The 20,112-nt window shown below is 43.4% G+C and overlaps 1 protein-coding gene across 1 annotated transcript in view; it reads left to right on the plus strand.

The window, feature by feature from the left end:
* The window catches only part of CDC42EP1 (CDC42 effector protein 1), a 35,775-nt gene that overhangs the window by 11,082 nt on the left and 4,581 nt on the right, over positions 1-20,112 (plus strand). Inside the window, exon 2 of the mRNA XM_083156367.1 lies at positions 9,870-10,513. Within this exon, the coding sequence (XP_083012493.1) occupies positions 10,105-10,513 (409 nt within the window). The 5' untranslated portion in view covers positions 9,870-10,104. The remainder of the gene's footprint in view (positions 1-9,869; positions 10,514-20,112) is intronic.

Genomic DNA, 20,112 nt, shown 5'->3' on the forward strand with positions numbered 1-20,112 from the left:
TGATATGCTGGCGGTCGAAATACCGACGCCGGTCTCCCGACCGCCGCAATGCCGACAAGGGGGGGCTGTGGATCGCTCCCCCTTTCGGGTTTGCTGCACTCGCCAAGCAGAGGGCATGGTGCCTTGCTACGCTTGGCACACTATTTTATTCTGACTGGAGTGCCGCCTCACCCCGCAAGTATCTTAGGACATCGGCATCCTGCGGGTTCACCTTTGGATATCTCCCTGCATTTTTCCTATGTCAGCCCCCTGCTTTTTCCAGGCATATATAATTAGTTGAAAGTATTTACAAAAATAGAGACACACCCATGAGCAGACCACCCAACCAGAACACTGGTCACGCCCCCCACATTATTAGGTGCTGGCCACAACCCCTATTATTGTGCATAATAGGCCCTTGATCATTTTCAGCTCCAGGCCCATTTAGACCTTAATCTGGCTCTGCATGTATGTGTATGTGTAGTAGAGGGAGGATTCTTTGAAGGCGAGCCATTTTCGCACTGGGGTAATCTATAGGCCACCAGGGGCAGGATTTGGACAGGAGCCTATTGCTTAATGTCACTAAAATGGCTTTAAAAGGAGAGGTCATAATCATGGGAGACTTTTATCTACCTGATGTGAAATTGATGTGAATCTTTTGCAATTAATTCCCTACAGGGAACATCTCTCAAACAATTGGTGAGGGAGCCTACTCGCAAAGACTCAATATTAGATTTAATACTCACAAATGGTGACAGGATGTCAGACATATATGTGGGTGAGAACCTAGAATCCAGTGATCATCCAGCAGTATGGTTTAGTATCAAGGCAGGGTCCAACTCCAGTCCCACAAAAACTAAGGTGTTGGATTTTAGGAAGGCTGACTTTGCAAAAATGGGGAGATGTTTAAGCGACTCATTAGCGGATTGTATGAACTTGAAAGGAGTGTAGGAGAGGTGGAGAAAATTAAAAAGTGCAATACTAAAGGCAACAAACCTTTGTATCAAAAGGGTTAAGAAAAACACCAGGAAAAGGAAGCCAGTGTGGTTTACAAAAGAGGTATCAACGAGTGAAAAAGCAAAAAAGATGGCCTTTAGGACATACAGTACATGCAGACTCAAAAAAATAACAACAATAGAAGTGTATCTTGCCAGACGCAAGGAGGCTAAGAAAGTGATCAGGCGTGCCAAGGCGCAAGCTGAGGAGAAAATGGCTCAGTCAGTGGATAAAGAAAGCAAAACTTTTTTTAAGTATATAAGTGAAAGGAGAAAATCAAATGGAGGAATAATTAGACTTCGGATAGACACTGAGAATTTGGTGGAGGGAGACAAGGCAATTGCAGATCATCTAAATAATTATTTTTGCTCCGTGTTCACTATAGAAGGAGAAGGGAAGGGACCACAGTTAAGTTGCAAGGACATTCATGGAGATAGTGCGCTATATAAATAAATGTACAACTTACTATAAAAATAAGGTAGATGGAAGTACATTTACTAAGGAGAAAGTCCTAACAGAACTTTCAAGAATGAATGTGGATAAATCAATGGGGCCAAGGATACTAAAAGAACTAAAAGATGTGCTGGTAGCGCTATTAACATATTTATTCAACCAGTCACTAGATACAGGTGCAGTTCCAGAGGACTGGAAAAGAGCAAATGTAGTTCCACTGCACAAAAGCGGAAGCAAAGAAGAAGCAAGTAACTACAGACCAGTGAGCCTTACATCAGTAGTAGGGAAAAAGATAGATAAAGTAGCGCTTGCAAATGAGGAATATCAATATAAAAATGTATTACACATATATAAAAAAAACAATATAATGACAAAATGAACAATAAAATATATGGTAAAAGCTCAAGGCCCTCAGTGAACGCCACTGTATAAGAAATGTTAATAGGATCCGTCCTATTTGTGCCGTAGGGTGATGAAGTCCCAATTTGGACCAATAAAGTTCTTTTTGAACTGATAAGGTATTTTAAAGATTTCCACTTGGTTCAAATTAGCGTATTTAGAAGATGGATATATTTACCACTACTTGTCCCTTGGGAGTCTTGTGTCCATTTAGGACTGCTGAACGAGCTGTGATCTCCGTGTAGGGTAATGTAGAGAGCCAGGTGGAAGGTCTCGGAAGATGATTTTCTCCAAGAGGGAAAATGATGGTAAATGGCTGGTTGGATCCAAAGATGACGCAATGTGGCAATGACAGTGAGGAGCCTATGTGAGCAAGCAGCTTCCAACGCGTTTCACTGCCTCTAAGGGCAGCTTTGTCAAGGATATGCTGCTATCAGTCCTTTATGGGGTATTTATACCTGTGTTTGATAATCAAACTTGGTGCAAGTTTGATTATCAAACACAGGTATAAATACCCCTAAAGGACTGATAGCAGCATATCCTTGACAAAGCTGCCCTTAGAGGCAGTGAAACGCGTTGGAAGCTGCTTGCTCACATAGGCTCCTCACTGTCATTGCCACATTGCGTCATCTTTGGATCCAACCAGCCGTTTACCATCATTTTCCCTCTTGGAGAAAATCATCTTCCGAGACCTTCCACCTGGCTCTCTACATGCCATTACAAAGCTAAGAAGATTCCACCCATTACCCTACACGGAGATCACAGCTTGTTCAGCAGTCCTAAATGGCCACAAGACTCCCAAGGGACAAGTAGTGGTAAATATATCCATCTTCTAAATACGCTAATTTGAACCAAGTGGAAATCTTTTAAATACCTTATCAGTTCAAAAAGAACTTTATTGGTCCAAATTGGGACTTCATCACCCTACGGCACAAATAGGACGGATCCTATTAACATTTCTTATACAGTGGCGTTCACTGAGGGCCTTGAGCTTTTACCATATATTTTATTGTTCATTTTGTCATTATATTGTTTTTTTTATATATGTGTAATAAATTTTTATATTGATATTCCTCATTTGCAAGCGCTACTTTATCTCTCTTTTTCCCAATATTTACTTTTTGGGGACCTACTCAGTCCCTTTAAGTAGCAGCTGCACTTGACACACACCCCACTAACAGCGCCCTCTGACCGCCTTTGGGCAGTCTCTTTCTTGCATCAGTAGTAGGGAAATTAATGGAAACACTATTAAAAGAAAGAATAGTGGAATATCTTAAATTAAACAACTTAGAGGAACCAAAACAGCATGGTTTTACTGCAGAGAGATCATGCCAAACAAATCTTATTGACTTTTTTGACTCCGTGACCAAAATAATAGATGAAGGGGGGCTGTAGATGTGGCATATCTAGACTTTAGTAAGGCATTTGACACTGTCCCACATCGCAGGCTGCTAAATAAACTTGAAAGTGTGGGATTGGATTATAAAACAATTAAATGGATAAGACCCTGGTTGCAGGATAGGAAACAGACAGTTGTAGTAAATGGAGTGCATTCTATGAAGAGACGTGTTACCAGTGGAGTACCCCAGGGGACTGTACTTGGACCAGTACTTTTTAATATCTTTGTTAGTGACATTGCAAATGGTATTGAAGGGAAAGTATGCCTTTTTGCAGATGACACAAATATATGCAACAGAGTAGACACACCAGGAGGGGTAAATCAAATGACTGATGATCTAAGTAAACTTGAGAATTGGTCAAGAGCATGGTAACTACAGTTTAATGCTAAAAAATGCTAAATTATGCACTTGTGACCCAAAACCCAAAAGCTCAATATAGTATCAAGGGTACTATAATGGAAACTACTGAGGAGGAAACAATTTCAAGTGACTATTTCAAGTGACTTAAAGGCAGGAAAGCAATGAGGAAGGCTAGTCAGATGCTTGCTTGCTTAGGTAGAGGAATCAGTAGCAGAAAAAAAGAAGTAATAATGCCACTTTATAGGTCATTGGTACGGCCTCATCTGGAATACTGTGTCCAGTTTGGGAGACCATATCTTCAGAAGGATATAAATACATTACATATATAAATATAAAGACAGTACATAGAAGGGCAACTAAAATGGTGCATGGCCTACATCACAAAACTTACCTGGAAAGACTAAAAGATCTTAACATGTATAGTTTGGAGCAGAGAAGGGAAAGGAGGGACATGATAGAAATCTTCAAATATATCAAGGGTTTTAACATAGTACAGGAGGGAAATTTTCTTCAAAAGAAAAGAAGTAATAGAACACGAGGACATGCACTGAAACTGGAGGAAGGTAGGTTCAGGGGAAATGTTAGAAAAAATTACTTCACAGAACGGGTAGTGGATAAGTGGAATAGCCTCCCATAGAGGTGGTAGAGGCTAAGACAGTAGAACAATTGTAGACAGTAGAACGGATGTGGCCCTAGCAGCGTTCACTAAATGTCATAGTAGTGAGTTTTGTACTGGGAAATTGGCATATCCATCAGGCTGACACACACTCTGGTTTTGATCAGTTTTTCCTGACAGTTGTGCCTTTAATATGATCCACTAGTCGGAGGTGCATAAATTTGGGGCTGTGGATTACTGATGATGTCAGGTTAGGGGTTGAAGCTAAAATAGCACACCAAAAAAAAGTTTGTGTGTGAAAGGCCCTCATCTCTTTCTATACATACTGGCATGTTAGGACGGGACAGACACGGCCCGTCAGCAAATCCTTTTCATTGGATAGATCCGGCTACTACTTGGCGGATGGGCCGTTACAGCCACACAGTACTGAGGTCATGGGTTCGATAACTACCATGGCCCTAACTGTGTGGAGTTGGCATATTCTCCCTGTACTTGCGTGGGGTTTCCTCTGGGTACTCCGGTTTCCTCCCACAATCCAAAAATATACTTGTAGGTTAATTGGCTACTCACATCAGTTCCAATGATGTTATCGCATTGCAACCATGGTATAATCATTGAATTGCAACCATGGGATAATCACCAATGGTTTTACTGTGCACATTCATGAAAATATTGAGCACATCAACTGACATGTGGACAACACTTTCGGGTGTCCACAGCTGCCATCTATCTGATGGGCATGAAAAATCTGCACCCAATGGCTAAAAGCCATTGAATACCCACAATTTGAAGGGAAAAGTACTTTCATTGTATAGCCAACATAAATGGTTGCTAACTATTGGCTTCCAATGTCCTTCCTGCAACAGACTTAGGCCACAAAATATAGACGACTCACTATCTCAACCATGGGAAATAGGGCCAAGCTTCAAAATGTGACAAAATGGAGAGCTATAAACCACCAGCCAATCAGCTCCTACCTATCATTTTTTAAACCCTGCCTGTAACATGACAGTTTATCACTCTCCATTGTATCACTTTTTGAAGCTTGATACATCTGACCCTTACTCAAGATAGAATGCAGATCACTGAAAAATGCGTGCACGACGCCTTGAACTGCTTGCGCATTTAACAGCGGGTGGCAACAGGGTGGCAATGCGGCATTGTATAGCGAAGCGCTTGCACAATAGTGATTGCAAGTTTTGCAATCGCATCCCTGGGAGGGACCTGATGTACAGATGAAGCAGCTCTCATCAGAGCGGCTCCCGATGTGACTGCCATCATGCACCGTCCTGCGCCTTCTGCCAAAATGGGGCATGAGCACGCAAGACACTCGCGTGGCCCATTCTCGGCAGTGGAATGCGAGAGCGTATGAGATGCTCACGAATACCCGTCCAACACCCACCAGCTATACAGATATGGCACGCTGATGGCATCTTTGTGTTGCATCCCGGTACTGGGTGTTGTAGTTTTAGGAGTAATCGCAACCTGAATCAGGCCTCATGTACTTTAAGATATTTCTGCATGTTTTTATTTCGAAAAGCCACTCATACTAGTGCTTCTTGCATGTAAATAGTATGGCCAATCACAGCTGGCACACCCAGTGACTGACTGATGGAGCTGATACTTCTGTTCTATGATCCCTAATCCATACAGACCTTAAATTGATGCCATTGTGAAGACAGGGACAAATAGACATAGGGGATTTGGGGTAGAGAAAAGATCAGAGAGGTGGGTGCGGCAGCAGACCAATGAGGGAGTAGAGAAAGAGAAAACCCAGGCAGTAGAGTTAGCAACCCGGCGTATGAGGAGTTAAAAATGTTACAATTACATACTGTATAACCTTAAAATGGAATGAGCTCCATCTACAGACTGGTATAAGATCTCTGGTTAATCACTTCATTTGAATGTCTCCATTAAATTAAAGTGTTTTGTACATACAGTATGTAAGGTATTATGCATTTGCAGGGCAAAGAGTGTACTCTATAAAATACATTGAATAGTATACCGTACAGTCGATATCTAGTACGGCATGGGAATTCTCAGAGAATGTAGCTCTTGGTGAATACAAAATTCCAATGAACACTTAATGCATTGTTTAAACGTCTGTGGAGCACGGTATGCTGTATACAGTATATGATTCATTTGATAACCCAACTTATGCAGTGACACAGGTCATGGTTCTGAACAGCAGCTGATGTAGACTTGCATATGATAAGTGTGTTTACACAAGGCCTGATAAGAGAACACACACAAGCTGTGATGTGAGGTTAGGGCCTACACACGGGGCACACTACGTGTGTATGGGGCCATAGTGTTAGCAATGTGTGGCCCTGCGTGTCTCTATCACTTACTGGAGGACAATGGCCCTGACAGATTGCTCAGTGCACAGCGCTGACACAACGCTGTGTGCTGAGCGATCTTGCTGACTGCATCTGGCTTCTTTTATTCAGACCTAGTGGCAGATTTGACCTGCAGCCCATAGGTAAAAACCACCACTGGTTGAGATCCCAAGAGAAGGACTGACCCTAAATTTCTTCACATATAGGAATCTACCAAAGGGGAACAATTGTCTTAAAGTATCCAACCCCTTCACTGTATTCATTACACAGTTGTTTTCGTTTTCTGCACTGCTCTTTCCTATACTCAATGGAATGTCATGCTTGTTTGTCACAAGATATTTTAGGAACGCACTATAATGCCAGCTTTGTCTATGTCTTTGACCAGCAATGGGCCACTTTCCCAAAGCAGACATATTTCAGCTGGATATCATTGGCTGGTAAAAAGTAATATAGAAACCTTTATCAACTAAAACATTGGCTTTTAAGAATTCTGTATGCATATATGGTAATCATAGGAAAGCATATATTATGGGTGTTGTAATATATTATGGAAATATCTTGTGATATACACTATGAGTCTAATGTAGGGTACACACCAGAACGAATAGGGCTCAATCCCATCAATCTGGATCCAATTCCGATTGATTGGATGTAGATTGTATGTAGATTGGGCATGTTTTTGCATGTTTAGATCCGATTCCGATCCGATTCCAATCCGGGGACTGCTGTCGTTTGGTAGTTTTACAGATCCTACCTGCTGCAGGTAGGATCTGTAAAAGATCCATTCAACTGGATACAGACTCAGATCAGATTCGGATCGGCTCAGATGCGGATCGTTAGCGGATTGTTAGCAGATCGTGCGACCATCACACGATCTGCTAACAATCAGGATTGTTCTGGTGTGTACCAGGCATAATTCAGAACTGATCGCAGGACAGATTTGTTCTCAAAATGGATAAAACCATGTGCACTACAGGTGGGCCTGATGTAACTTGTGCAGAGAGAGTTAGATTTGGGTGAGTTATTTTGTTTCTGTGCAGGGTAAATACTGGCTGCTTTATTTTTACACTGCAAGTTAGATTTCAGTTTGAACACACCCCACCCAAATCTAAAGCCCTGTACACATGCATCGATGTTTCCCAATTTTCGATTCGATTTTGCAAAATCGAATCGAATCCTAAACGAAATTGAATGGTTTTTGTGTCACTTTCGATCTACATTCGATTGGATGCGCGCTCCCGTTTTCACAAAATCGAACAGAAAAATCTACTGTGCAGCTAAGGAAATATCGAATTTGATCTAGTAAATTGAATGTGTACAATGTACCATGAATGTATATCGAATTTGATATCTAATGCAAAAGTACAGAACTAATGCCAAATCAAATGGAAAGATCTAATAGAAAATAAATCGAATCTAACATTGAATCAAAAGAAAATCGATGTGTGTGTACAGGGCTTAACTCTCTCTGCACGTGTTACATTTGCCCCACTCTGCAGTGCACATGGTTTTGCCCATATAGAGACCAAATTTGTTCTGTGATTAGGCCCCATGTGTATATGCTGTAAGGATGCACCAAATCCATGTTTTACTGAATCCTGAATACATCATGCATATCAATGTCCAGAATTCTAATTGGCAAATAACTGACAAGGCCACACACACACAGACTCAGGCATTTCAGCCTGTGAAGAATTGCCAGATCACATTAAACCTCATTAATGTGTTTATTTGTTGACTGCACATATTTGTCATGGTCAATGCACAACAGCCATTTTTGCGACTGACTTTCGTTGTACTGCGAGTGCGACATATTTGGTGAGCACAGCTATGTTGAGCCTTCAAAGTTACTGTCGTGTGTAGCCGGGCTTGATATACTGAATTTGGCCAACAGTACCAAATTAAAGTAATTCAGGTTGTTTTGCAAAGCAAACTCCTTCTTTAATGTTCAAAACCATTATGCAGATGGGGCAGATGTAACATGTGCAGAGAGAGTTACATTTGGGTGGGGAGTGTTCAAACTGAAATCTAAATGTCAGTGTAAAAATAAAGCAGCCAGTATTTACTCTGCACAGAAACAAAATAACTCACCCAAATCTAACTCTCTCTGTACATGATACATCTGCCCCATCTAAATTGTACATGGTTTTGTCCATGAAAGAAGTTTGCTTTTGAAAACTAACCTGATTCACTCCCAATGTCAACACGAGAATGTCAACATATTTACATGTTCAGAATGTCGACACTGATGAAATATCAACTTGGTCGTAAAATCATCAATTAATTACAAAAAAATACCTAACCCTAACTTCTACGCCTATTGCTTATGTCAACATTATCCAGATGTCAACATTTCCCAGATATTGACATTGTTTATCCATGTCAATATCTTCTTAACTGATGGCATTCTGGTAATAACATCATGATTCTCGACATACTGACTGCCTAACGATTCATTAATTCTACATATCCCCGGGTCCTGGTTCTACCAACGAAGTCTTAAATGTTCCTATAGAGGTTTGTAAATCAAAATGACTATCTTCCAATAATGAAGACTCAGATTATTACTAATTAGCATGATTAGTTGTTTTAGCGGGAGATCTATCAACAGGAACACAAATTGACTAAATAATTCTATTGTCCTAATCTGCTTAATTTCAATTTATAAACTAGGATTTAATTCAGTCTCAACATTTGTCCAGTTCTTGTGTAACATTCATTATTTGTCTGTCTTCAAATTATAGATCCCACAAATTCTTACATTTTTAATTTGTGAAAATAATTTTCCGGGCATGTCCAATAAAGATACATACAGTATAAAACAAGCCAGGAACTGTCACAGCTATTTGTTATTCTTGCAATTAGATGCAGATTTGCACTAAAGCATACAACCAATTACTATTTAGCTTTTTCTGTCTAGAGTAAACTAGGCAATTAAAAAAATGTCTGACTTATTTATATGGTTTTATGAAAATGTTACCTAAGCAAAAGAATAGTAAATAACCATTAGATTAGAATAAAATGTTACAAATGAAATAAGGACATGGTTTTTGACAGTAGTTTGTTACATGCTTAACTTTTACGAAAATCACAGGCCAGTATATGGGTGTAAGGGGACCAATTAGCAGTATTTTGTATCTGAAAACAAATAATGGATGTCTAATACTGTATGTTCATTGGAAACATAATTATAATAATCTTTTGCATTTCTGGAGTGTTTAATGTTTTTAGAGTTTAATAATGTTAGAGACAATAACAATATACTCAGTGCGAAGTATAATTTATTGTTCTACTGCAATGTATTTATAATTTATTTTTATTTTTTAGGGCTTTCCTCTGTTCCAGAACTGTTCTAAAATCTCTTAAATCCTGTTGTGAACAATGACCGCAAGATTCTGGATTTGATGGTTTATAGTTCCTCATTGCCTGAAGGATCTATACATCTCCAGGAGTGCCTTGGCAAGGATCGTATAACAAGGATGTAGGACTTTATGGAAGACAATGGTGTAGATGTACATTGCATCTGTTTCTTGGTCAACCACAGTATTATTAAATTGAAACGATGAGTCTGAGCAGCCTCCCGGTTATAAAAAACCTGGTTTTCCGATCCAGGCGAGAACGGGTGGTACTAACACCTGATATGATCAGCCCCCCTCTGGGGGACTTCCGACACACAATGCATGTAGGTAGGAAAGGAGAAGTCTTTGGGGACACGTCCTTTCTTACCAAAAGCCATGAGAAACAAAGGCACAACCGTTGGAACTACGTCACCAAAAAACTACGCCAAGCTCGATTTATGTCCCCTGAACGCCAATCATCAGGACATCCCTTATCACCACCTCCGCCAGTTTCTCCCATCATTAAGAATGCTATGTCTCTGCCGCTTCTCAATAAACAGAACTGGGATGACGACAGAGATGGGAACACAGAAGAAGCCTGGAATTGCATCACTGAGACTAAGAGCTCTTATGGTAAGTTGACATTCTAAGGGATAATGGAACTCAAGTGTAGTTTATTTTTGAAAAACTTAACGTTTGACCTTCGTTCCTCATGAAAGCCAGAGGAACCTTGTGCTATTTACAATGTACTAGATGATATTGTCATTTTATCATATATTTTTTTACCTTAAAGAACAGAACATTTTAATCTGATTGTGGAATGCAGCCTATCATTTAATTAGGAAACAGTGCTTCTTGGATATTGGTCCTTAAGTGCCTCAATGTATCTGTGCAGCATAAGTGTAATGTCTGTCTGTGCTATATGTCATCAACTTGTTGTTTTTAACTGCTTTATTAAGAGAGAGTATGAACATTCAGTGCCAGAGAAAGGATTGTGGAAACCCCTAGGCAACTAACTTATGGGGGCTTCTACCAACAGGCCTGGACTGGCCCGCTGGTGAACCGGGGGATTCACCGGTGAGCCCGAGTGATTTATGTCCCCACCCCTTTTTTAGGGGACGGGGTCTGATGGCAACTTTTACTAAGTTAATGTGGCCGGGCAGTCATCCGCTACTGATGGACCTGGCAGCGGCAAAATTACTTTGTTTTTGCCACCGGGAGTCATTAGCTATTGACTATCTCGGCAGCAGTGGCGACTGCAGGCTGAATTCAGCTCCGTTCCAAGAGGAGCCATGTGGGTTGGGCATCACATTGCATCATGATGTCACGTTGCGTCATGACATCAAGCACTGGACTCGCTGCCTACATTCCAACGGTGGGCCCTTAACATCCCTGTGCAACACGGTCTACCAATATAATTATCAATATGATATGCTAGCTACTGTATGTACAATATGTCAACACACCGGGATATGCTGCACTGTACATAGGGGTGTCAAGAGTAGATATGAGTGGTTAGAAAGCATTGTAGAATAAGCCTACCAAATATGCACAGCCGTAACCCACACACACATCCATGTCATATGGCCAAGCCGATCTTGGCCCCAGACCCCAGTGGTTCTCATTGTAGCCTGACTATTAATGGAAAATGTATGGTACTGAAACCTCCATGGAATATATATATTAATGATTCAGGGTTTTTGCAATTTTAGAGGGCAGCATGTGATTCACCAGTGTTGTATGCCATGATACCTGGGCATGCCTAGGAGCAGCTGTCAAGGGAGCCAAAGCATTACCTGTATACAGTACTCCCGGGTTTGTACTCTTCCTATTCATTAGTATGGGGGGGGGGGGGGGGGGTTTGCAGCTAGCCTCCTGGCTCATGGCTCCCCCTGCCCAGCTCTCCATGAACCCCCCCCCCCCCCGACCACCACACCCCGTCCGGCTCCCAGCTCCTTCTACCTGCAACTTCCCGAGGAGTTGCATGTGATAAATTTATTCGGGCAACATTGCATCCCCCATTGAAACCTATGGGGGAAGCGGCTGCAGGCAAAGCAGGAAGGAATGCAGCAGGATCTACAATTCCTGCTGCTCTCCTTCCATGATACATTCTGGAGGTACTTAATATTTGCAGCTAACCCCCAGAAACAGGTGTTTTTGGTGAATTAGCTGCACATATTATATAATAAATGGACCCCTTAGACTGTAAATTGTATAGGCCCTAGTATACTTATAGGGTAAAGATGTAAGTGTAATATTTGCATAGCTGCTCCCTCTGGTTGTAGAATGTATTTTCACATTGATATTTAGAACCATTAGTTGTTTTTTTAATAAGCCAGCATCTTTTAAAATTAATATTTAATTATTAAGCACAGAATTCCTCATATCGTTGTTCAAAATTCTGCTCCACCACAGAGCACAATGAAATGACTGCTGTTTTCCTAGCTCTCTGGACTTTAAATTCTGTGGTATTCAATTTTAAGATGTAAGAGCCCGACGGTTGCACACTCCTCCGATGGTCTGCCTACTTCAATGTAGATTTCCTGGCCCTATGTGAGCAGTTCAGGTGGTCTTACCAGATGATCAATGCTACCAACAATGTGACTAATGGTGATGCGATGCTAAATCTTCACACGCAGCAATCGGATCTCAGATGGTGGCAGGCAGCATTTATTCCCTACGTACACTTCCTACTGCATTAGCATATCTACACATGAGTGCTGCATCCCAAATCACAGCAATGATGTGTTCTGCATCCATTGCGGAAATGTGCTGTTAGTGCTTTTTTTCAATTACTGTAAGCTTACATCTCACTATCTAGTTATATCAGTGGTGTAACTACTGTAAGGCAGCCTCTGCTGTCACTTGGGGGAGTGAGTGGCATCGGGGTCTGTGTGGGCGCCGGGCCCAGCAGCGTGCGTCATGAGACTCATGCCACAAAGTAGTGCTCCTTTGGTTAAAGGTGCTGTGTATAGCCTTAATCACTGGGATTGCTACCTTGTGGTGGGGGGGGGAGGGGGGGGGGGGGGACAGCTGGAAGCGCACATATACTGCCCCCTCCATGCCCTGAGTATTGCAATAAGCATGTAACCCCTGGCAATGAGCATGTGACCACATGTAACCCTTGGCAACAAGCATGTAACCCTTGGCAATAAGCAACAAAACATATCATTAATGGGGGGGTGCTAGAGACTTTTTTGGCTTGGGGCGAAAAATTTCAAGTTACGCCACTGAGTTATATGTATTTTCTTTGTGCCTAGTTTGTTCCTGTACCACCATACATAAAAGGGCAAAAATATACATTTTAGGTCAAATAACAGCACAGAATGTTCCCATCCAGACAAATTGTTGTTATATAAATTACACCATCCCTGGTTAATGTTCAGATACACAATTGTTATTTTGGCCAACACACCTATTTACATGATAAATGGTTCACTCTAGATCAGGCAGGTCCAACCTTAGCCCTCCAGCTGTTGTGAAACTACGCATCCTATGCACATATGAAACTTGGTGGGTCTCATTGAGAAACATCTTTATGTTTATGTTACACAATTCTATGTAGCATTCCCTGATCTGTCCTCCACCAACCATTCTCCTATAGCATTTGCAAATGTCTCTTTTACATCTGTTACTGGATGTCTCAGAACATTGGCAAACTCAATATCTCAAAGAAAGAGCATCTAGTCATTTCTTCAATCAAAGATTCCCTTTCCAACCCACCTCTTTATTTCTGTTCCTAATTGTAGCCTCTCACCTGTTCCTCAAGTCCACTCTCAGGAGTCAGTCTTGACAATTGCCTCTCCTTCAACCCATACTTTCATGTTACAGTATCTCCAAATCCTTTCAACACTGTACCCAGTGATGTCCCTGTCCAGCCTGTGAGTGTCGCTACTGGGTAGTGATGAAGGATGCTGGAACAGTGGTATTATTGCAGGCACATCTGTGTCTCTCTGGATTTAAGTCAAATACTCTAGTCTTCCACTGTTACACTGTAACACAAACTCAACATAGTCTCATACATTCTCAGTAGTAGCAATCTTGGTACAGGGAATGAAGCTTCCTGAAGGATAAACAACATGTACAGTAGTATGCACAGTAGCCCGTGGTGGTTTTTACTTATGGGCTACAGTGTTGCAGCCCCCACCGGGTAAAATCTGCACTTTAGTGAAGCCATACGCAGTCTGAGAGACTGCACTGGCTTCAATTTGACTGGCAGTGACTTCCTATTGGAAGTCCACCCTGCCAGTCACCAAGGCAGTCCCATTGGGAGGTGTTCCCTCCCTCCGGGACGACTCTCTATGGGCTGCTGAGTGGCAGCCCATGAAATTCGGGGTCTGCCCATGCGCAATACCTATGTCAATACTGCTCATGCGCTGGTCCCGGGTGCCTGTGATCTGTAATGTACAGGCGCCAGAACCGTGTTTACCCTTCTATGGGCTGTTGCGGAAGCAGCCCATGGAAGCTAGCTGCATGCGCAGTACAGAGGTCAGTACTAGGAATGCACCAGTCCCGTCACCTGTCATCATAGTACAGGTGCCGGGAAAGTGAATGCTGCAGCGGGGACCAGGATGAGGAGCGGCAGCAGGGGGGGTGCCAGAATCAGGGCCAGCGGCAGCCCCCCTCCTACAATAAGGTACGAGCAGCCACTGACATGTAGCTCACTCTACTTCAACAGTTTCCACATATACATAGACAGGTTTAAGTATCACCTGTATTTAACATTTCAGAAAGCGGGAGACAGAGGCGTAACTAGAATTCTGAGGGCCCCATAGCAAAATTTGGAAAGGGCCCCCCCTCCCCCCAATTGTCACTATAATGCCCCTTAGGAGGCAGAAGAAAGAGTGAGTGTCAAAAAGCACAGGATGGAGAAAAAAAGGAGAGAAAGGGAGCTTAAGCTTAATGGAGAGTGGAAGGGGGTGGGGCGAGCACAGGAGGGAGAAATACAGAGCAGAGGATAGAGAGTGGGGTAAATGGAGGGGGAGCACATGATCGAGAAAAAGAGAGGAAAGTAAGTAAGGGAGCGCAAGGGGTGTAGGAGGATGGGGGGGAAGAGGAAGGAGATGGAGGGGGTTTGAGGTGCATAGATGGAGAAAAAAAAGAGGAGAGAGTGAGGAGGAGGAGGAAAAGAAAGAAGAGGCACTGAGGTGGGGGAAAAATGTACAGTGGGAGAGAGAGATAAAGGAGGGTGCTGGGGGGGGGGGGGGGGGAGAGAGCCAGTCTGTGAAAGGCATATTGTACATTCTAATATACCCTATCTGCACTTCCTCCACATACACTAAAATGTGAACAAATTTGGATCTCCTCAACAGTACCTCCAGAGGTCCATGCTCCCAAGTTCAAGGCCGCTGCCGCTGGTTTTTCTCCTCCCCCGCTCAGTGCTGCTGCTGCCGCCGCCTCCTCTGTTCTCGGCCTAAGGGCCGCTGCCGCCGGGACTTCAGTGCTGCCGCTGCCTCTTTTAAAAGTGGCAGCTTCCCCGCGCTAAGGCCGCTGCCGCCGGAGCTTCACTGTCGCAGCCGGGTCTCCTTCTCTCCAGCTGGCCGCTGCCGGGACGCCTGATCCCCATCTAGCAGGCGCAGCCATCACCGCTGGGACACTGCCCTGCTCCCGAGTCCCCAACTGGCCGCCGACGGGTCCCTACTCCCCTCTGCTGTTAGAAAGGTCAAGCTGGGAGGAGCCCCAGCTGCTAACGGGTAGGGGGAAGGGGGCAAAAATCTGAGAATGGAAAAATACTATAGAGGGTGCAGGGGACTGCCTGCTAGGACCTCGGGCCCCCCCAAGCTGCCGGGCCCCATAGCAGTTGCATCCCCTGCACCCTCTATAGTTACGCCACTGGCGGGAGATGTTCTGTAATACAGTGCAAGGTCAACGAAGGTGCAAGATGTCGCCCAAAATCAGTTGTTTTATTTAAAGCAGCAATGAAATACTAGGTATTGTTTTTTCTTGTAAATGATTCATAAAAAAGGGGGGTTCAGGTCAACAGGCTAGGCGCAAATATTCTAAAGTGGATATGTGAATAATCTGGACCCACAGTGGGGAATTTTTACCAGAACAAAGATTTATTACACAGGAAATTCACAATTAAAAGTGCAAATGCAAAAACAGAATGTGCAAAGTGCAAGTGCAGCAGCAATACAATATATACAATTCCAAAGTGACAATGCATAAATATTTCAAAGTGCATGTACAATGGACACGACGGGGAAATCTGATGCTTTTATCTCACCATTCCAGGGAGGTGCGGTGGGCTCCCTGGAATGGTGAGATAAAAGCATCAGATTTCCCCGTCGTGTCCATTGTACATGCACTTTGAAATATTTATGCATTGTCACTTTGGAATTGTATATATCAGGGGTCTTCAACCTTTAAGACAGCGTGGGCCACCTAAAAAAATCCAGTGAAGCCCGAGGGCCACTAAAATCGCCTACGGAATTTCGGACAGCCCCATAGAATCACATCGTATAACGTCAGCACAGTCCTTCATAGATAGTTGGCACAGCCACCCATATTCAGCACATAACCCCACACACACACCCTAATAGTTATCAGCAGCCAAGCAGCCAATTTGGGATCCAGTGCAAACAGTAAAATATATGCCCCCCCCCCCCCCATATATAATTTGATATTGAATAAATTGCACGCGCCGTAGGCGCGCTCCCAAAAATGGGTGTGACCTAATTATAAGGGGCGTGGTCTAATTATAACGAGTGTGAACTAGAAGGAAAACAATTACCTGACACCACTTTTGCAACCTGCATGACCAGACATTGGTTACCGCAGGAATGGTCGTTGTCCTCACACGCTTAAGTTGACTGAAGGCTGCACAATGACATATAAACATGAAGGCCCACACAGTGAAATAGTATGCCTCACAGATCAAACCCAAACAATGAAAGGCTACTTAAATCAATATACGCTGTTACACTGTTTATCCGTAATTCCCATTACACATTGTGCATCACACCATAGTGTCCATTAGACATTATGCCACACACCGTAATACCTGTTGTACATTATGTCATACACCATAATGCCCATTACACATTATGCCACACCGTGATGCCCATTACACATTAATCCACACAAAATTATGCCCATTGCACATTATGCCCCACACTGATGCCCATTATGCCACAGACCATAATGCCAGCAGTACTCCTGCTTATACATATGATGCCCCAGCAGTGCCCCTCACCTAATGCCCCAGCAGTGCCCCTCACACAATGCCCCAGCAGTGCCCCTCACACACAATGCCCCAGCAGTGCCCCTCACACACAATGCCCCAGCAGTGCCCCTCACACACAATGCCCCAGCAGTGCCCCTCACACACAATGCCCCAGCAGTGCCCCTCACACAATGCTCCAGCAGTGCCCCTCACACACAATGCCCCAGCAGTGCCCCTCACACAATGCTCCAGCAGTGCCCCTCACACAATGCCCCAGCAGTGCCCCTCACACAATGCCCCAGCAGTGCCCCTCACACACAATGCCCCAGCAGTGCCCCTCACACACAATGCCCCAGCAGTGCCCCTCACACACAATGCCCCCAGTAATGCCCCACACACAATGCCCCCAGTTATGCCTGCAGCTTTGCCAGGTCCCCTGCTCCCGCCAGATGTACCTCCTCATCCTGCAGCTTTGACGGGTCACCTGCTTCCACCATCCATGCCTCCTTCGGCAGTTTCGCCGGGTCCCCTCCGCCAGCTGTGCCTCCTCCTCCTGCAGTTCCAGTGCCGGGTCCCCTGCTCCCGCCAGCTGCGTCTCCTCCTCCCGCAGCTTCGCCGGGTCCCAACTCCCCAGCTCGTGACCAGACGTGCCTCCTCCTCCCTCAGCCGTGCTGGATCCACTCCTCTGCCCTGCCTGCAGCCAATGGAAATCGGGTAGGCGGCACCCAAGGGGACTCCATTACACTGCCTCCCTCGGCAGCATTTTCTTTTACTTAAAAAAAAAAAAATCCTGTGCATGGCGGGCAGGGGGCCACTGAGATCAGCCCCGCGGGCCACTCGTGGCCCGCGGGCCATGGGTTGAAGACCCCTGGTATATATTGTATTGCTGCTGCACTTGCACTTTGCACATTCTGTTTTTGCATTTGCACTTTTAATTGTGAATTTCCTGTGTAATAAATCTTTGTTCTGGTAAAAATTCCCCACTGTGGGTCCAGATTATTCACATATCCACTTTAGAATATTTGCACCTAGCCTGTTGACCTGAACCCCCCTTTTTTCTGCATCTATTTAAGAGTCTGTGTTACTCTTTATTTTTGGCAACAGAGGGCTGCAGATATTTCTGGAGTAAAATAGTGCGCACGGATACCACCCTACCCTTCTATATCTTGTAAATGATTGTCACTTTTTTAAAAAAAAGTCAGAGTTTGGCCTGCATGCAGCACCGCTCATGACCTCAGACTGTATTACATCCCGCCAATAGGATGACGGTATGTGACAAGCCGTGAAAGGATTAACTTGCTTGCAGCACCTAACACCATTAGCTTACTTGGACCTACTGTTACATATAGCAAGATGAATTGAGATACCCACTATAAATGTATGGAATTGCATATGGGTGGCTTGGTGGGTATTTATTTATTTACAGTTTCTTATGCTATATTACATTGCGCTTTACAATTGGAATGAATGAGCATTTGTGCAGCCAGGTGTGAAAGTGGAAGTAAAGCATAATGGCATTAATAATTACTTAACACCGGGTTAACATCATCGGGTGTGGATCATTAGGTCGACAGTGTCTAGTTCGACAATCAACAGGTTGACCAATATTGGTCAACAAGCAATAGGTCGATGAAAAAGGTTGACAAGGTCTAGGTCGACTTGGACAAAAGGCAGAGACAAACAAAAGTTCGACATGGAAAAAGGTTGACGTGAGTTTTTTATGTTTGTTTTTTATACCGACTTTATCATACTTTATCATCCCAGTGGGCATAGAGGGAAAACATAATAGTGTGCAGAGTACAGCTAGGCACCATGCCCGAAGCAGGGCAACGCAGCAAGCCATGCAAGGGGACGCAGTACACTAATACATGGAAACTGTATAAATTTACCATGTCTCCTCTGCGCTACTGTTGACCCCTCTGCGCTAGCCACACTATTATATTCCCCCTCCATGTTCTCTAGGAGGGAGAAGTAAGAACAAATTGGTTTTAAAAAACATCATGAAAAACTCATGTCAACATTTTTGTGTTGACCATTAACATGTCAACCTTTTAATCTGTCAACCTTCTGTGAATATTGACCTAGACCAGGCATGTCCAAACTAGGTCCCATCAGGTCTGGCCACAGTTTTGCTATTAGGGAATGCAAAAACTGTGGCAAGGCATGCTGGGATGTCACAACAGTTGGAGGTCACAATTTGGCCATGACTGACCTAGTCAATATCGAACTTTTCTATGTGTCGACCTATTGCCTGTCGATCAAAAGTGGCTGACTTCTTGACTGTTGACCTAGACACTGTTGGCCAATCAACCGGATAACCTTTCATCACCGGGAGGGTTTATTATTTGAGACCTTCTCCTGGCGACTGGAGATTTATACATAACATAACATGCAGTTATGCAGTATGTGGCAATAACAAATGGTCATTTTACAGGGAAAGACCAACATTTTTGATCCATACAGAATGGCTATTAGAGTGTAAGCTTTCGCAGACAAGGTCCACCACCCACTTTTTCCTCACTCTACCAGTGTTTCCAATTCTCCCTCTCACAGTCAGCGACTCTGTCTCTATGGGGGTTATTCTAGTTCACTCTTTCTGACAAAATCCTTCTTAGATGGACAAAACCATGTGCACTGCAGGTGGAGCAGATGTGACATGTGCAGAGAGAATTAGATTTGGGTGGGGTTTTACTTCAAAGTGAGATCTATATTGCAGTGTAAAAATAAAGCAGCCAGTATTTACCCTGCACAGAAACAAAATAACTAACCCAAATCAAATTCTCTCTGCACATTTTACATCTGCCCCCCCTGCAGTGCACATGGATTTGTCCATCTAAGAAGGAATTTGTCAGAAAGAGTGAACTAGAATAACCCCCTATGTGTCTTTTTAAAAATATTGCATTGTTTGTATGTATAATTGTAATTTTCCTTGTTTGTAGCTACTCTCGTTTGCACCATATAAATAAAAGATAATCATTTAAATGATAATATACTGTATGCATAAATAGTACTGTATGTTACTATCTAGGAGTTTCCTTTTTATATTCTGTTGTTGTATGAATCTAAT

This window comes from Crinia signifera, chromosome 8 (genome assembly GCF_055691185.1).
Source record: "Crinia signifera chromosome 8, ASM5569118v1, whole genome shotgun sequence".
Taxonomy (NCBI): domain Eukaryota; kingdom Metazoa; phylum Chordata; class Amphibia; order Anura; family Myobatrachidae; genus Crinia; species Crinia signifera.